General features: G+C 41.0%; 1 protein-coding gene across 1 annotated transcript in view; it reads right to left on the reverse strand.

Annotated features, from left to right (window-relative positions):
• Positions 1–19,449, reverse strand: part of XKR4 (XK related 4) — a gene marked incomplete at both ends in the record, with an annotated part of 404,143 nt that extends 384,694 nt beyond the window's left edge. The window contains 2 exons of the mRNA XM_080801398.1: positions 18,255–19,080; positions 19,368–19,449. Of these exons, the coding sequence (XP_080657524.1) occupies positions 18,255–19,080; positions 19,368–19,449 (908 nt within the window). The remainder of the gene's footprint in view (positions 1–18,254; positions 19,081–19,367) is intronic.
• Positions 19,450–20,386: the final 937 nt, after the last annotated feature.

Consider the following 20,386-nt stretch of genomic DNA (forward strand, 5'->3'; position numbering starts at 1 on the left):
TCCCATTCTAATCAACAGGCTTACATTTATACTCCAGACAGAGAAGCAAACATCTCAATTCTTTTCAAAGCTTAGAGATCTCAACAGACAGAATGACTGATGCTGTTTAATGAGCTTAATAAAGTTTTAGTCCTTTTCAGCCAGACAATCTTCCTAGAATTGTCTTTACATATCATGTAAGATTTTCAGTTTCACAAAATTTGCATATAATTTTAAAACTCAAAAAGGTGGAGATATGGAGACAAATTTAAGAACCCATATTGAAACGAATATTTAGGCACAATGCATAGACATTTGACACTGACATCCAGCTTGCTTTTACATAGTACAGAAGGAAAAAGAAAATTATCTGATTATATAATTTAGGCTAACAAGGATTAACATGTTGATCTTATTTGTGCCTTCAGTTGAATAGAAGAGAACAAAAATTTCAATTCATTATCTGGTTTAAAGAATTACAAAAATTTTTAAAAAAAGTAAGTAAAATTATAAAAAAGAATTACAAAAACAATTCCACTCAATCTTAGCCAATTCTGTCACTACTCAAATAAAGATCCTGACAAGGACTTTTAAAAGGTACAGAGAACAATCTGCCACCATTTATTTGTGTACAATTTCCATTCAAGTCCACTGAAGGCAAAAGGCAAACTGAGCAACGATAAGTGAATCAGCTGCTATGACCCCAGGGTAATTTTTTTGTCTTCAGCAGAGCTCCCAAATATTTCAGAAGGGGTCTGTGTGTGTGTGTGTGTGTGTGTGTCACATGTGCTCTGCATTTTTTTTCCTGAAAAACAGAAAGCATTTACCTCATAGTTATAGTTTTCAAGAAATAATTACTGAACAAGTTTTTAAATTCACGAAAATCACTAATCCTAAGGGTACATTAAAAAAAACAAAAAACAAAAACAAGAAAACTAGTGTTGTTCCAACAGTTTTTCTTTCACCCCTGGTACCCCTTGGTACCAGAACCCAATATCTCAATGTCTAGTCAGAATAATTTTATAAAATTACTTAAGTGCATCATTGGATTAATTGTATTTTACTATAATTTAAATTTTTATTGTATTACCTATTTCTCACTTAAGAATTATTATGTGGTACATACTATAAAGCAGAGATCCTAATCAGTAAACCACTCCAACATTCTGGTTTATCTATGACCTGGACAAGTGCATGGTATCTTAATTCTTTCTAGAATAACATCTTGTGTCCTGGCTCACTCACTTTGTACCCTCAAATGAGAGGCATTTGGCACATGGTAGGTACTCAAAAGTTGTTAAGTGTGGGGATGTAAAATGATACAACCACTTAGAAAATGGTTTGGCAGTTTCTTATAAAATGAAACATACTCTTCCCATGGCACCCAGCAATTGTGCTCCTTGGTATTTACCCAAATGAGGTGAAAGCACATCTCTACAAAAACCTGCACACGAATGTCTTTATTAGCTTTATTTATAATTGTCAAAACATGGAAGCAACCAAGATGTCCTTTAGTAGGTAAATAAGTAATTGTGGTACATCCATACACTCCAGTATTACTCAGTGCTGGAAAGAAAGAAGCCATCGAGTCACAGAAACATAGGGAAGAACCCTAAATGTATATTGTAAGTGCAAGAAGCCAGTCCGAAAAGGGAATGTACTACATGATTCCAAAAACAGGACAGGACATTCTGCAAAAGGCAGAACCACGGGTAGAGTAAAAAGATGAGTGGTCACCAGGGGGTGGGTGTAGGGAGGGATGAACAGGTGGAGCACAGGAGGTTTTAGGACAGTGAAACAGTTCTGTGTCATACTGTCACAGTAGAGAGATGCCAGTATACATTTGTTGAAACCTATAGAATTTACTAGATAAAAGGTAAACTCTAGTGTAAAGTATAGACCTTAGCTAATGACAATGTATTGTATTGTATATAAATTGTATCAAATGTACCATATAAATATATGATGTCAGTGTCAAGAAAAATGAAGGTGAGGGGAAATACCCAAGAACTCTGTACTTCCCATTCAATTTTTTTTATAAACCCAAAATTGCTTGAAAAAATAAAGTCTATTAACTAAAAAATAAAAATTAAAAACTTGCTTAGATGTGTTAAGTGAAGATATACTGAAATAAAAGAAGTCGGTTGGGTCTCAAAAGTACCTTCCTTCGAGGAATCTTCACTGAGCTAAGTACCAAAGGTGGAGTGTTCACCGTACTCTAATGAACAGTGAATGACCCAGTCCATTCAAGGGATGCTCCCTCACTTACAGAGGCTTTTTTTGGGTTGGAATTTCCCTACCTACAAAGAGAACAGAAGTTCATTTCCTAAACTAAGGAAGGTAAAACCTGCTAAAAGCTAAAATAGTGTCTAGAGCCAAGGGAGCTGAGGAAAAGGAGAGGGGAATTTATAACCAAACTCCTTTTAGGCTCAATAAGAAAGCTATGAATGAATAGCGGTGGGTCACCTTTGGCTCAGGAGGTTAACCAGCAGGCTCCTTTACTGGGAATCCCTAATTAACTTCTGTGGGGAAATTTCCCAGCTAACTGGTGTTGTTTGTAAATACAAACCCTCCTTCCAACATGCACAGATGTTAATGTGCTATTTTAAAAGTTCAGGGTACTTATTACTGAGTTGTCAAAGGCCCATTAATTATCCACTATACTGTATTTAGCTTTTCTCTGGTAAATCTTTTTTAATTGCCCAGTCTGCATTTACAGAGCATCTTTATTTAACATGCTCCCAACTCAGTTTATGTTTATGCCTTTTCCAATAGCTCATTAAATGGAGTTCTTACCAGTCCTATCAGAATCTTCAGTGAGAACTGTCCAAGCCCACTTAAGTGCTTTCATTGCGTTCCCTCATTATAGAGTATTTTCAAGTTCCAAATATGTTTCAAGTCTACCCTCATTCATATCTTTTCCCTGCCTCTGAAGAGTGCAGGATATCTCCTTCTCCAATATTTCCAATATTTATGCTATTTTATAAAAGGTAACCATTTGGTAACCATTTGGAAATACATCCCTGACTGTGTTCCTGAGCGTCCAGTCCCCAGTAGAATTAAGTCCAGATTCCTCAGGAAAGCGAGGAGGCCCTGGTTAGTTTGGCCAGAAACTGGAAACTCATCTGTTGATAGTCTTTCCCTCACACCTCCCATTTCGGCGCTTTACAGAACACACCACGAAATATCTTTGTCCCTTCTTTTCGTTCTTCTTGGAACTCTCTTAGGTCTTACCCAAAAATTTTATGTGGGCATTCTTACTCAATTTTTATGAAGGCTTTTTACTCCCGACCATCTGAGTTTTATTAAATTATTTCTGCTCTTCCCAGCAGGTCCTAACCTACATAATTACATGATCAGATGTAAACATAGAAAAACCCTAACCATGATAGAGATACATATGTTTCTTAGAACATATTACTTGGGATAAAAAATCCAGTAAATCAGAATCCAATTAATGTCAGGAACATCAAAAACTATTTGGAAATTGTCAGTCTCTCTGGAAAAACTACATTTTGCAAAGATACCATTGAACTAAAAGGAAAAACAGCACTGCGTGTTTTTCACTGAATGCCACACACACACCAAAAGCGTCCCCCTGCCAAAAAAACTATAAAAAGGACCAAGCCCTTCCAAAGCAAATCATATCTACTTGCGGGGGGTGGGGGGACATCTTTAAATTGGCAGAGGGGAATTATTTTTTGTTTTTTATAAATAAGCATTTGGAATTGCCTTTATAAAAACTAGTTCTGTCTGATTCTGAAGATTCTGAATTGTGTGAATTAGGGAATGAATTTTCTAGCACTTGCATATGCTAGACTTTTACAGAGTTGGTCCTCTGAGATAGGTCTTAGGAGTTGAATTTGAAGTCATGTCACATAGACGTAAATCTCGCTGGTCTCAGAGAAAGAGATGTGACTGACAGAGGGGTTCTGCCTTGCATGCTTGTAGCTGAATTCATAATTCATGAACATATGTGGAGGAGAATGCTGGTATATGCAAAGCATGACTGCGTGCAAAATGAGGATATAAATACAGGTTAATTACATGCTATTCACATGCGGCTGGAGCCTACTTAGTATTCTTTGGTGTCATGCATTTCCCAATGAAAAGAACATGTATTTTACTAGTAGGTTATCAAATGAAAATGACACATTATGGATAAAATTGATCCAGAGTCTCTGTTTTTGAACTTTCGTGTGAAATATCAATCAATTTGGAATAGTTTATCAGAAACCTAGCCCTGGTCAATAAAGCAAGAATATTAGTCCCCACATGAGTATTCAATAAGGTATATAAAAAAGAGTTGATAAGCTCCACGTAGGTACCAGGTTTCACAGAATTACAGAGTAGAAAGGGACATCAGAAATTATCTAATGTAACTCTCACCCACCATTTTATAGTTGAGAAATCAAGAATCAAGTCTGGCCTCTCTCCTTGGATATGTCTCTTTCTTGGTAGCCAGAGCAAAAATCTCAAAACTGGTCCTAACTAATTTCCATGGATGACATGGTAAAACTGAGCCCGTTGCAAGTTTCAGCAGTTGCCAGTGTGAGAGGGCAGGAAATACTCCTCCCACTGGTTCTCTTGGATTAACTAAATAGTAAGATATCGTGGGAAAAGCACAAGATGTGGAAACTGAAGTCATGATTGTGAGAACAGATGCTTGCTAATTAGCAGCTGTGTGCACTTGGGCCAGTCTCCTACCTCCTCTGAAACCCAGTGAGTTCATCCTCAAATAAGAACAATAGTAATAACTACCTTGAAAGACTGAAGAGAAGACTGGATGGTTTAATATGAGCCAACGTATTTGGCAGGCTGCAACAGCACTTAACAAAGATTTAGTCCTTATTGTCATGATCAAATACTATTTATTAAACCACCAAATAAGCACAGCATGTCACTAGGCCTTAAGTGAAGCAGAAAGCAGGGAAGACAATGGGCTTTATTCACATTAGGGGTTTTATCTCCCAAAGAGTCAGTTTTTACCAGCAGGTAATCTTATTTGTAAAATCCATTAAGTCAACCTGCTTCGCGGTGAAACAACCCACTGCTCTTTCTCTGGTAACTTCTAGTAAATTTTTTTCTTAGTATTTTGAGACATTTCACTTAGGATTTTGTTCTTACTTCTTGAGAACTGAGTTCTGAATATTACCTAAAGCAGTTCTGCCCAAGAGAAATATAATTCAAGCCGTGTATGTAATTTTAATTTTCTGGTGGTCACATTTATAAAGTATAAAAAGTAACAGGTGAAATTAATTTTAACAATATATTTTATTTAACCCAATATATCCAAAATGTTATCGGTTCAACATATAATCAATACGGATAATATTAGTGAGATGTTTATCACCCTTTTTTTTTCCACACTAAGTCCTCAAAATCCCCAGGGTATTTGACACTTATGACGCGCATCCATGGGGAATAGCCACATTTCAAATGTTCAACAGACATGTGCAGCTCATAGCTACCATTTTGAAAAGCCAGCCATGAGGGTCTAGAGCCTGGCAGGGTGACCACACCTACTGGTAGCGCAGACCTAGAAAAATTAACTTAGTAACTCTCCATGGAAACACTTAAGAACACTGATGGAAACAATCACATTCTAGCACATAGATGGGGGAAGGAGCCCTAGCAACGTAAGTGACAGCATAGCAACACCAGCTGTTGTACAAAAGGGAAATTAGAATACTATTACTTTGAAAAGGAGCATTTCTGGGAAGGTCATCCTTTTTCTATTTTGTTGAACATGACCTCAGGAAACTGGTAACACCTTTACACGAATATACATTTGATAAGGCAACATTCTCATTACCTTCTTATTCTACAACCCAGACACTGACATATTTTGTCACAATGTTGACTGTTCTACTTCTCACTTAGGATGACAAATAATAAAGCATGGACTCTTCCCAGGACGTAGCCTGCACTATGGGTCTTGGGGTCATTGGGAGGAGCTGAACTGTATGGAATGGGTTGGTCATCAGAAATCTTTCCATACCATTTTATAAAAATATCCTGTGATTTCCTGGCCGGGGCCTAGTCTTTCAGTCTTGGAAGCCTAGTTCTGTTTCCTTTTATTCTCCCCTTAAGTCCTCCTTCCCCTTGCAGCTACAGAGGCTGCTTGATCTATCAGACTAAAAGCTGGGGTGAAAGATGCCCAGAACCTGACTTCCCTGTCAACTATTTCAACAGCCAGTGAGAATGATGCTCTTTGCTCACCCTGAGGGTTGCTGCTTTTTCAGAAGCTTATGAATAGGAAGGAACACCACCAGCAGCCCAGCTCCATGTCTCTGAGGAAAGACAGCAATCATTATGTCTTGGCCAGAACCGCCGCCCTGCATCCCTCTCCCTTTTCTCTCTCCTCTGTCTGCTTACTCTGAATCCAGTACTTTCCTTAGTGTCTGTTTCCCTCTCTCATCACACCTTGTCCACTCCATTCCAAGTACTGAATGCCATAGGCCTGAGTACATATAAAACACCGAGGGGCACCTAGGTGGCTCAGCCAGTTAAGCATCCAACTCTTGGTTTCAGCTCAGGTCATGATCTCATGGGTTGTGAGATCCAGGTCCCTGCTGGGCTCCGTGCTCGGCAGGGAGTCTGCTGGAAGATTCTCTCCCTCTGCTCCTCCCCCTATGTGTGCATGCTCTCTCTCTCTCTCTCTCTCAAATAAATACATAAATCTTAATAAATAAATAAATAAATAAATAAATAAATAAAACCGTAAGAGGTGGGTGACCAATGTCCTGAACTAATTTCTTAGAGATCAGTTGTGAACAGCAAAACTGTAAAGTAATGGGTTTTTAATGAAGATTTTATTAAAACTTTTCACTTTCTTTCTCAATGGAAGATTTCATATCTTCGCTTATAGCATTGCCTATAAGGAGATCCCACTGTTACCATTTCTAAGCACCAGCCCTTGCTTTCATAGTGGGAGAGCTGACTTGGGTGAGAAAGCCAGTGAAAACATCTATACCAACCTTAGTTTCCATTAATATTCAGATGAGTAACTTTCCCTTTCCCTGACCATTTCAGTTAAGAGGGATTGCTCTCCCTCTGCTTCTCAAATGGCAGTGTGCATACTAATCCTCAGAGGATCTTGTTCAACCATAGGTAATGATTCACTAGGTCATGGTGAGCCTGAGATTCTGCATTCCTGAGACACTCCTGAGAGATGCGGACGCTGCAGGCTTCAAATCCTACACCTTGAGTTGCAAGCCAATGGCTCCACTCTTAACACAACATCACAGACAGATTTGGAGGTATGAACGTGACATGCCTCCTTTCCTAGACAAAAACCTTTTGAGAGCATGTTCTTTTTCATATACGCTTCTTACAATGATTTGAAGCAGATGCTTGTGGGATCCATGATTAAAAGGTCGCTTATTTTTGTCATTCTATTCTCAGCAACTGATTACAGTGACCAAGTCATGATTTAGTCAGTGGACTGTTAAATTTGCACATATCAACAGCTATTGAGTGAGAACCTACCTGTGATCCCTGCTCTTTGCTCTCCACTCCCTGGAATCAGAAGCAGGCCTCCAGGCTGAGGCCTTACTCTTAATATCTGACCAGGCAGAAATTATATAATGAGAATATAAAAAAGCAAATTTCCCTTCAGTTTTATATCATGAAGCACAGTGTTACTTTGCTTTCATAATGCCTTTGATTTCAGATTCTCACTTACCTTTACTATTAGCAAGTTTGTTCCTGGCCCTCCCTTGGATTCCCAGGTTTCTATTATGCTAAATTTGTGATGGCTACTGACTCCTGATCTGTGTACTAACACAGGACTCTCAAGTCAAACACCTCCAAACTACAGAACCCACTGGTGTTCTCAATAACAAATTGACCTAAACCTAAGAATTTTCACAACTGAAGTTTTTCCCCTTTGTTCCTAGAACCAACTCGTCTAATGAAATCTTGGTCTGGCTAGTGAAGCCTCGCTTTCAGCTTTGCTGTGATGAGTTTTATAGTGGGTGTCAGTACAATTTTCCCATTCATACTAATAAGGATTGAAATTTCACCCTCTGATTTTGGAAAAAAAAATTCTACATTTTTTTTCATTTCTCTCATGCCCTTCTCTCATGGCCAGGTTTTTCTCCCTCAAACTAATGAGTGCATGCCTTATTTACAATACCTTCATCTTCTATGAGCAGATCAAAGAATGGAACTCAGTGATAGTTTCCAGGGTATTTGCTCATGCTTCCTTGACAGAAACATCAGGTTTCCTCCCTCATTAATTTGAGTCCAACCTTTATTTATTTATTTATTTATTTACTTATTTATTTATTGGTCGGTGGCAGAGGGAGAGAGAGAATCTTGAGCAGTCTCCATGACCAGTGCAGAGCCAGACATGGGGTACAATTGCATGACCGTGAGATCATGAACTGAGCTGAAACCAACAGTGGGATGCTCAACCAAGTAAGCCACCCAGGTGCCCCATGATTTCAACCTTATCTTAAAGTAGGTAGACATTATGTCCTTAAGTGACCTTAACTACTGACTACTTTTCAAAAGTATGAACACAGATAATATTTATGCCCTTCTTAGAAAACTGTCACATTACCTGTTCCTGTGTAGATCCCAATGTTTCAAACCCAACCATCACCAAATCAACAAAATTCATATAGGACATCTGGGACTACTACTCTTAATAGCACATCCCCTGGAAATATGAAACCCTATGGGGACATACTTCCTAATTTATATTAAAATAACAGATCCAAGTACTGCAAATCTCTTTGGAGAGTCTTCAGGAATTGACCTACATTTAAAAAAAGTAATTGTTAACAATTTTACTTTTGTAAAGCAGGAAATTAATTAATGAGCTGCAAATCTACCAAAACAAAGAAATCTTTACAAATCCTTTCCCCTGCTTTGCTAAAGGATCATTTCTTCATTGTTATTGTTACACTGATACAGTGACTAGGCCATAAACCAAAGATGAATGTAATGGAGGACAATTTTGCTATGGTTCCTGATACAAGGGCTATCTTTGTTTTGATTATTGACTCTCTGCTACTGAAAAAAGACCTGAAAAGTAAAGAATCCCCATATCTTTATTCATGACTATTATCTAAGCTTCAGAAAGAAGTCCAATGGCTTTATACATGGATGGAATCTCTCAGATTGTTCAGAAAGGTGACTTTGTCCTTAAATACAGTGTACTTGATGGGAAGACAAGTCAAAGTCAATCCAAGTCTTCTAAGACTTGTATTCACTGTAGATCTTACTTTTCCCATATATGCATGATTTTCTGTTTGACTAATCCTCACCCACCCCACACACTGCCCACTGCTCTGTTTATATAAAAGGATTCCCCTGACAGGAAAACAGGGCATGTGCATAAATTAAACAAAAGAAGTAGAACTGATTCAAACAGCCTACTTATGAATCATGAAGATGAAAAAATAGTTTGACACACTTCAGATCACTTTAAAATAGATGCTTAAATTTTTTTTAAAAATTAAATATCTGAAATTCGTCATGGGGTTGAAAATTGTTCAGCTTCATGACAGATGTCTAACATCCTAGAAATCCAGGCAATTCCTATCCAGCAAAGGTTAATGTGCTGCTCTCTTGTTCTAGCAGAGAGTAACAGATCCCTATTCCTTAATGAGTACAGGCCTGGAGACAGTCTCTGTATAGAGCTTAAATTCAATTTCTAGCATACTAAATCAGTGACAATGTAACCCAGGACAGGCTTTTAATTTTAAAGCACACCTAGTTCTGACAACAGCCTTCTCATTGGCATTATGGATAGCTCTTTTTAAGGTCGTGAAGCACTGTTCTTATTTGCTAATCATGGCACCCCAGTTGTGCATACCTCACTACCTGAAATAGAAATGGTAATTTTGGCTTCCCAGGTCTACATGGTAGATATCTTAGCATAAGTGATATGGAAACACTCTCCACATCAGCTTCAAATGCTTAGAATGCTTAGGTTTTTGTGAATATGGTGTTATTTGATTATAACTAAAATTCAGAAATGACACAAAATAAGTTACATTACACAAATAAGCTTAAGATTCTCTCTTCATGTATGAAATCATATCAGTTCCTAGAGGTTAGACACTAATGTTATCAACTCTGGCAAGTCCCTCATAGATGCCCTTTGACTTAGGTAACCAGAGAAATGCTATAATGATGGTCTTGGAAGAACACGTACAGACTCTGTGGTTGGTGCATGTACTCTGGGGACTGGGCAAATAGAAAGAACTGTAAGAAAAGCAAAATCAGCATTTGGGACCTGGAAAGAACCTTGAATGTTACTTTTGACCACCCATAGAAAATGAAGACTCAGAAGAAGGAAACCAAAAGTACATGTAAACTTTGTTAGAACCCAGAAGCTGTGCCATGCCATCTTGCTTCCACAGGTAAGAGAGCTCTTGGGTGATGTGCCTGGGCTCTGAGCTACCAAACAGCCAAGTCATCTCTTCTAACTTCTCACATACTCCACGTCCCCAAAGGACAGCTACCTTTGTAAAGAGGAACCGTCACTGATGGTCTAATTTTGACCCATCATCTTAGGATTGGAAAAGATCTACTATTGTCATTCAGATTATTGCTTCTAGAAAATTTCTGGACTGACTTATTTCCATTTTAACCCTTCTTTAGTTTCTTTTGCAATTAGTAATCTATATTAGCTCTGTATGTGTACAAGGCAGGTAATTACTGTTTCATGGTGATAAGAATTATGGTATTGATGAGAATGTTAGTAGTAATAGCAGATGCTACAAACTTTCTGTGCATAGACAAATAGAAGTACCAGAAATACAGAAATCATCCCATACATAAATATATTTTAGATCATAAATAGAGATCCAAAGAAGAGAGAGAGAGCGTGCACGAGTGAGTGCCGGGGCCATGGGTGTATCTTTTCTAGATAACAACACCCTTTCTGATTCACTGCACCCTTAGAAACTCAAGAAGCAAACAAACAAGCAACACGTTCAGCCCTTTCTCAAAAGAGAGAATAATGCCTGGGCTTCATTCCCGGGTCAGTAAATATTCACTGAGTATCTCTTCTTATTTCATGTAACTTTCACAACTACTAGAGGAACTTCACAAGGACTTGCCTGTGGTCTTGCCTCCTGACTGGCCATGCCACAAATTACCAGCGACACCAGCATATAGCTAGAAGGAAGTCACTCGGTGGTGGTCAGAATTAGGCAATGTCATTCAAGAGAATTTGTTTTTCCCTGACATCCACCAACACATTACAACTATTGTATAAAATTACATCTAATAAGCACTTTCTCACGACTAGCAGCACACTGCATCATATATATATGATAATGCATAAGAATATAAATCCAATTAAATCCAGTCCTAATCCCTAAGTCTTGCTTCCATAGGTCTAGTTAGTGCACCATTCAAATTCTAAAGCAAGTCACTGGATTAGCCAGTGAGTCCATATAAAGGGGAATCATTCTGTTTATCTGTTACTCAGTGATTGGTGCTATTTAATATCAAGGTAGGCGATTTCATTTGAAATGTAAAATACAGAACATGTTTAATAGCAAGTTGTGTACTTGGATATTCAAACATTAAGATGTTTTTTGTAAGTGAGTGAGCAAACACCTTCAAAGCTACTGACCCAGAGATTTATGGATTCAAAAATGACAGCATCCATTTCTACAGATATTACTTTTAACTGCTCCATGAAGGAAGTCTGCAATTCCATCAGAATGTAAGAAGCATTACATTTTTTTTTCACCCTTGTGAAGTAAACAGGATATAGTTCAAGTGAATGGAAAAAATATAACTTTTGCACTAGTTATTGCAAAGATACTGAAATAGGTATATCGACCACACAGATTTATGCATAAATTATTCCAACTCATATAGAATCCCCAGTAAGTGCACAGAGGACTGTCTGGTTTTGTGTGGATTTATATCTGTTAGGTAACTTAGAGATTTAAATACCAAGCTCAGCACTCAAGGAGGTTACATAGATTTGTGATGCTCCAGCAAAATACCAGGTCCATAAACCTATGAATAGATTTCAAAGTAACATAACTGCAGCTTTTCAAGCAAACTCCTACTTCTTTCATCCATGAAAACAGAAAAGGTTAGTCCACTATGTTTGGAGCAGCATATAATGATGGAAACTGTCATAAAATCTCAAGGCCGGAAGATGATCTTCTAAGTTCAACCTTCTGCGTGATACTTTTTTTTTTTTTTTCTTCAACTCTGCCTATAGTTTTGGAAACTATTCCAATAGTGGGGAACTCAATGCTTCTAAAGAATTACTGTTGATCTTTGGATGCCTTTGACTAGTTAAAAAATATGTCCTTACATTGATTCAAAATCTCTCCGGTAACTCCCCTGCATCTTGTCCCAGAGGCCCTACACAAAAGTCCAATGCCTCCTTCTCCTTACAACCCTTCGGTACCTACAAGACAGCATTGAACTTCTCAGCCTTCCTTTCTACCTCATGATCCCCAATCTCATCAACCACCTCTCATGTTGGTTTTTTTTCCTCCCACATCAATACTGAACTCTAGCCTAGAATTGGTACAGAACCCGATGGCCTAAAGAGAAAAACACTTGCGAGTCTCAGTCTCAATTTCCACATTTGCAAAATGGAAGATCTACCTCAAAAATCCTCAAAGAAGATCAAATAAGAAAGACATGGAAGTCCTCTGAAAATTGAGAAATGTTAACAAAAGAGAAAGACAAGTTTCTAAGAACCAAGAAACCTACATTTCAATAAGCTGAAGACCATGATATCCTAAGGAAAATCTCTTCAAAAAGTAGCAGAAAATGAATTGTTTTACTTTAGTGTAAATCAATGAAAAATTTCAACCAATCTGTTTTTCTGAAAAATCACTCCCCCCTCCTTTGTTGGACCTTTGTTGGGCCTATTTATACACCCCAATTCTATCTAAACTTTAAAATAAACAAATTTTAATAAATGGAAAAGATATGACTAAAACAGAGAGGAATTGGTGACATGTCTTCTGAAACTCAACTTTGTCCCATTCGTTTGGATAAAACAATGTTTTAACATTTTGTTAACAATCCCTCCTCCCCTCCCTGGCTCTTAGACTCCTTCAAGGATTCCTCCATGCTTTCAGGATAAAATCTAGGGGTGCCTGGGTGGCTCAGTGGGTTAAGCCTCTCCCTTCAGCTCAGATCTTAGGGTCCTGGGATGAAGCCCTGCATTGGGGTCCCTGCTCAGTGAGAGCCTCCTTCTCCCTCTTTCTCTACCACTCCCCCTCCTTGAGCTCTCTAGCACTCTCACTCTCCCTTGCTCTCACTCCACCTCAAATAAATAAATACAATTAAAAAAAAAAAACAAACAAAAGAATAAAACCTAGATCCCTTTCATTGTAGACCCAACGAATTCTCCCTCCTCACCTCTAGCTACTATCTCTCACTCCCTCTCTATTCAAATCACACACTTAACCGGCCTTGTTCTTCTTGCCCTGCTCTACCCTGTTCCTTTACACAAAGTCATATCCAAGGCTCTGAGGCCAATGTCCCACTTTAATTCAAACAGCAGATTTTCTCACCATTCAAACCTTCACTCAAACATCCCCTGCTCCAGGGTCTCACCTGAATCACTAAGACGGTCTGGGTTTTTTATTTCTATCATAGTGTTTATCTCCTGGTATTGAAATTGTCTGTTTACTTTTTTGTCTTCCTCACCAGACAGTAGAATCCCTGAAAGATGATGTGTATTTTATCCAGCTTGGGGTAGCTAGCAAATAACACAGAGCTTTGCATAGAGTAGGGACTCACTATATGTTGAATGAATAAATTAATTAATATGTAGTAGAGGGAACACAAATATACAGGAAAGTGACCACTGATCCTGCCTGACCTATATCAGAATTCAGAACTAACTCCAAATCAATCAAGTACTTTTTCAGTACTCAAAGGTTTAACCTAGATGCTATTTCTCTATCCTCTTTATCACCTGCAAAGCACTTTCCACATGTTCACATACATTCCGCCATTTAATCATTAATGGCACTGCAAGGCCATGTTACTGGGCTGGGATTTAATGTAACAAGCTCACATGTCCACACGGTGTAACTGGCCTTAAGATCAGACAAGCTGCGGCCCGGTTGCTATTCTGCCAGTTGACTAGGTGTGTTACTGGATGGACCTCCTATCCTGTTGAAACGGCAGTTCCTCTCCCAGTTGGCATGCTTGGTGTGTAAAGTGTCATTGTCATACATTGTTGTCATTATTATCCACGTTGGCAGTTCGAGATAAGCTAACTGATCCCCAAAGAGCACAAACTTTAGGGTAAGGTGGGCCTGGCTCCTATCACATAATGGAGAGGGAATTTTGTGACAGTTAATGAGTCTCTCTAAGCCAGTTTTCTTATATAGAGAGAGATACTAATGATTTTCTCTTGGGTTACTCTAAAACTTAGACGAGATAGAGAGTATAAAAATATTTATGAATTTTATAAGTGCTATATAAAATTGTTATTATTATTATTATTATTATTATTGTTTGGCCAGGTTTATGAATGACTTAGAACAATGTTTCTCGAAGTTCCCTAAGTGCCACATCATCACAAGAGTATTTAGTGAGTATACCCTTAAAAAGTTATTGATAACTGCACACTAGCTTATTAAAGTTTCTGAGAAGTCCTGCTGTAGAGAGATCTGTTTAACTCCATTTAAGCTGCCATTTTCCAATTTACTGGAATAAGGGACACATATTAGACCTTATGGACTATCAAGCATGAGAAAAGCAGAAATATTCTTTCACCAAGTGTTCTCCACAGGACCCTCATGATAGATAATCAGAAACAAAAACCAAAATAGTAAAATAATAAAAAATATCCCCCATTCTACCATCCACTGACTCATAAACTTTTTTGCAATATGCCTCCTTGCCTTTAGAAGACAAACAAATATATATATACTATACATACACAGGAAAAATTAAGGTAGAATTTTAAGAGTCATAAATTCTGAAGGAAAAGGGCATCTAGATTTAATTGATCATGAGTGTGAAGACTAAAAACTGTTCTGATGGGGCATTTGTGATTCCCACTGGCTGAACTGTCCTCTTAGTAACTTCTGAAATCATATGAAATGAACAAGAAAAAAAAAAGTACTTTTTCATTTGAAGGCACATTTCCTTTAAAGTCATAATTGTTCTTTTCACGTGGTAGCAAAAGTTGACTTCATTATTTCAAATGGCTCTTTCTCAGAATCAACTCCTGTGACTTTAAAAGCTGCCATTAATTTACCATTAGTAAACCTTAATTAAAATGAATATGTATCATTGCTTTCAGCAGTTGCATTTGTAATAAATGTATAAATACATTCAAATCTTGCGCAAAATGTTTCAAATAGCTATTTCTGAACAAGCAAACACTTTGATGCTATTTCAAAGGACTGTATCTACGGAGGCTTTTAGAATCGTGCTCTTACCTAAAATAACTAGAATTTCATGGAAATACAAGGAAAAGTTACCAAACTAGCTAAAATCTATTTTATTGATCTTAGAAAGTAGCATGTTAAAACATGAATAATGACCGCAGAGCTTTGAACCATTCAGAACCTTGGTGTTTCTGCAACATTTGTGTATAATGTATGGAAAAGAAAAGCTAGAAGAAGCAGAAAGGTGCTCTAATTTAAGGCACCTCATGGTCTAAGATAATGATCTGATACAATAATCTGAGATGAACTGCATTTCATCAGCTTATCATCTCAAAGATGCATCTGCTACCAAGTTTCATTCCAATATTCCACACTTGGAAAAGCTGAAACAATTCAGAATGCAACTGAATTGCATGAACTTCCTGATCCCTTTCTAATGTCCTACTCTAGGCTAAAGTTTGTTTGTTGGTTTGTTTGAACATATTTCATAAAGAGAAAGTGAGGCTGAATCTTAGATCATATTTCCACCAATTTACCCCACTAGCCTCCAAATATCTTAACTAGAATCACCAAGTTACCCCCACTAGCCTCCAAATATCTTAACTAGAATCCAAGAACAGTTAGATTAGATAATTCAGACTTACATATGAAGCATATTATTCTGAAAATATAGATAAGTATCTGAAAATAATTTCAACATACTTCCTCCTAGACAACCATACATTAGCAGGAAAAATTTCAAAACCTCTAAGGAAAACATTGTAGAAATACTTAACAAAGAGGAGTCATGTGTGAACACAGTTTCTCCAAGGGTTGGGTTGGTTAATGCATTTGTTGGACAGCCTGTGCTTTTCCTTCTGCATGAAACCTTACCCTTCCATCCCACCTCCCCCTTGATCAGTTTTTCCATGTGGCCAGTTGACCCAGTGGCTATGGTCTCACTGACATGACATGACATTTAGGCCCTTCCTTTTCTGAATTATTTCTCATTTCCTGCATTTTATGTCCTGAGATAACTAAATGTCATTTTTCCACTCGGAAATACAAAGTTAATTAAAATTATTTTTCAGTTTACAGAATTTGATATGATATTTTTCACAAAGTAGCAATCTGTTGGAAGCAATGGATAGTTCCTCAGTTAATATATTGAGAAGTGTTTGCATTATTGACATAAATGTAAACATTTTAAATGTGATTGAAAATAAGTGATTTCCAAATCCTGCATAAAGTTTGCAAAAGTTAACAAATAGAATGTTAAGCTTCATTTTCCACATTATCAGATTAAAACTACTAATCATATACACCTAGCCACTAAACAATTTCAGTAATTAACACAAACATTTGAGTTATTCATCAAACTTGAATAGGAGAATCAAGCTGTAAATCTTCATAATAGTCATTCATGGAACATAACAGCTATCACATTTAACTGACATTTCAAAGTCCTTTGAGTCCAAAACATGGAGGTTTCCAACATCAATTTGTCTAACTGCATATCATATGCCCCTTTTCCAGAAAGTATCTGTTTGAAAAAAAAGTTTCACATCACCGTCTATGACAATGTTTTCCCTGCTTTATAAAGCAATGGTCCCAGAAAAGTTTGCAAAATAACCACATTTGCTCTTCTCAATGAAAACACTACTGTTCACCACAAATAAAAGAAGTATTTAGTCTTATTCCACAAATTCTCTGAGTCCTTTCCACATGGAATACCTCAGTAGAGTTAATAATTTCTAATGTCTTTATCACAAAGGTTACTATGAATGAAATTGAAATGGACACCAGCCTAGCAGCATATAGCCCCACATTGGTGTACTTACAAGGAAGTTTTCCCATTTTACTTAGACTACACACTCATCAAGTCATTGGAAACCCCAAAAGCTTTGGAATGTTAACATCAAAAAATGCAAGGCACTTTTGTAGGTATAAAATATTGCTTCAAAAATCCATTAAAAACATATAAAAGTTGGAGGAACATATTTCTGAGCAAACTGTTTCATTATATTCTTAAATCTAGGCAGTGACTGCTCAAATGACAGCTCTCTCTGCCCAGAGAGTTTAGCCTTGTATTCTAGTTTCTAAGTGGAAGTGATATCTGTGTGAAAAGACTTGGTAGATCAGATGACAAGTAGCAGAGCAACCAATAAAGGTGCCAAGTACAATTAAAGTTTATAAGACACACTACCCCTTTTCCAAGGGTTCTTAGTTGTATGAGAAATCAGAATATGGGAATATGGTAAAATAATCACAAAGTGCATCATAAAGGTAAGTCTGGGCCTCATAAAGTGTACTTACTCATATATGGAGATAGATATAAATATAGATTATAGATAGAGATATAGGTATAGGTGTTCTCCAAGAAAAAGACAAGCCTTCTACCAACTAAGCTTTTTACTTGGAGCGCAGTACTTCTCCAACAGTGAGAATTAAAAGGTGGGTACCTCACAGCAGTAAGAATTCCCATATAACTAGAATTAGCAACATGGAACAAAAGAAGCCATCCAAATTGCAATATACACCTAGAATTCGACTTAATAAAAAAGGATTTTTAGAATATGTGACAAGAATCCTCTCCTACTCACTGAAATAATGTCACTAAAAATGGGGAGGGGATAGCATATAAACACAGAGAAGCTAGTAAAGCAGAGTTGGAACACAGAAGGGATAGGTTGATCAAAACCACTTTGCTGCCTGTCCCTTGTTTCTCACTTCCCTCCCACCCTAGGATGTAATCACAAATCTTCAAAATGCGAAACCCAGTTTAAGAAAAAGAAAAAAAAAACAAAAACAAAAAACTCAAAGAGTGTGCCTAGGGTTACTACCAGAGCAACCCTAAACAATTTCCGTGCAAAAGCAGAGCAGTGAGGATGTAGTAGCAGCAGCACATCTCCCTCTTCCCCACCCCTGATACGGTACCTCCAGATTTGCCCGAGCTGCAAGATATGGATGAGTGACTGCAGGAGCCAGATGCAGAAGGAGCAGGACGCAGACCTGTGTTTGCCGCTGGCCCGGGTGGCCCCGCTACTGTTGCTGCCACTGTTGGTGGCGGCGATGTTGCTCTTACTGGCGTTGGATGCTTGCCTTTGAGGCGTGGAAGGACGAGCCTCGCCTTCCGCGGCTGCAGACCCACTGCTGGCCACCGTCTTGCAATCGGCTCCAGGCTGCGGGCAGCTGGAGGCAGCTGCGGTCGTGGCGCTGTCCTCGGTGCTGAAATCGTGCACAAACCAGCGGAAGCTGAACACTTGAACGGAGAGCGAGCCGAGCACCACGAAGAAGAGCGTGAGCCCGAACCACCAGCGTTGGCCGCGCAAGTAGTAGTCCACGGCAAGCCAGATGTCCGTGCCCACGTCCGCGAAGTACACGGCCACGGCAGCCAGGATCCAGAGGCAGTCCCACAGCGAGTAGCGCCGCTGCTCCCTGCCCAGGCGCAGGCACAGCGCCGCCGAGCCCGCCCCGCTGCTGCCCGGGCCGCCAACGCCGCCGCCCTGGCCGCCCAAGCCCCCGGAGCCGCCGCCCGAGCCGCCGCTCCCAGCGCAGCAGCAGCAGCAGCGCGAGCAGCCGCCGCCGTCCGGGCAGCAGCCGCCCCCGGCCGCCTCCTCGTCCTCGGCTCCCGACCCCGACGGCAAGCCCGGAGCCAATCCCTGCACCGAGCCCGAGTGGTCCGAGTTCTGCAGCGGGGTGAACGCCACGTCGCTGCTCTTCTTCATTTTCAGCCTCCCGTCTGACTTAGCGGCCATGATGACTCCAAACCGGAGGAGAGCCCTCCTTTATCTGACACCTTTCCCCGCTGTCTCCTCCTCCCGCCACCTCCTCGCCTCGCCCCGGCTTCCCTCCCTGGCGGCGCGGCTCCCCCTCCTCCTGCTCCTGCGCCGGCTCGCCCGCCGCCGCCCGCCGGGCTGGGCGCTGGGCCGGGCTAGCGGCGCGCCTGGGGCCGGCAGGAGCGCCGCCTGGCTGCCTGCGCGGAGCCAAGCTGCTCGCGGCGCCCCGCGCGCGCCCCTGCCAGCCGCCCGCGCTCCTCGCTGTCCCAGCCCCGCGGCTGCCGCCCGAGCCGCCGCCGCCGCCAGCAGCAGGAGCAGCAGCGGCCGCCGCGGCGCTCCTCGGACCTGCACATTCCTCTCCTCCCCTCGCGCGCGCCCCCTCCTCCCGCTTCCTCTCCTCCACCAGCTGACTCCGAGGGAGAGGATGACCTCATCCCTTCTCTTCCAGCTGCCGCCGCTCCCACCCCGGCTGGGGAGGGGCGAGGGAGGAGGAGGGCCCCGGAGGAGGGGCCGGGACCCAGACGCGCTGCTGTGGTGGGGGTGGGCGGCCAGCCGGTCCCGGGGGCCAGGAGAGGCGGCGGAGAGGTCGAAGGGGGACGATCGAGGGCCCCAGCTCACGAGATTTCGGGGAACGCTGAGTGGATATTAATGACACAGGGGGAGGGGCAGGAGGGCGTAGAGAGGAGGGTGTCCCAGCGTCCAGCCCTCGCGGAGGTCGAAGAAGAGTGGGCACGAGCGGGTGTGGCAACAGCGAAGGCTCTGGGGGCGCAGGCCTCTTTGTATTCCGTTCTGATCTGCGGGTACCTGGAGAAGGGCTGGGTGTACAGCTAGGGCTGACGACGGTTGGGAGATGGGGTTTAACTCGGACCCCAGGGCCCTGAATGCTGGCAGCGGCAGTGGGTGTGCCCGGCCTTGGAAGAGCTGGGGAGGGTGAGGGCGTGCAGGGCCCGCAAAGGCATCGAGCGGAGCGCAGAACCGCGAGCTGTGAGTGCTGCGGCGAGTGGGCGGGTCCGCGGGGAGCCCCAGCCCGCGCCCTCGGGGGAAGGAGTAGCCGGCGTTCTTGGGTGGGCCGGAGCGCCGGGCTCCCAGAGGTGAGGGGGCGGCCCCGGCCCACGCCTCCCGGTCACTACGCCCCGCGCGCTCTCAGCGTCCAGGAAGCAGCGGAGTTAGGGGAGCGGCGGGCCGGGAGGCTGCCCTCGACCGTCACCTCCCTTGAGTGGGAAGCGCAGCACCCCTGGCGGCTGCCCGGAGCGCCGCTGGGCGGCTGGGCGGGGTTGGCAACAGCGGGAA

The sequence above is a fragment of the Martes martes genome, assembly GCF_963455335.1.
Source record: "Martes martes genome assembly, chromosome: 4".
Lineage (NCBI taxonomy): Eukaryota > Metazoa > Chordata > Mammalia > Carnivora > Mustelidae > Martes > Martes martes.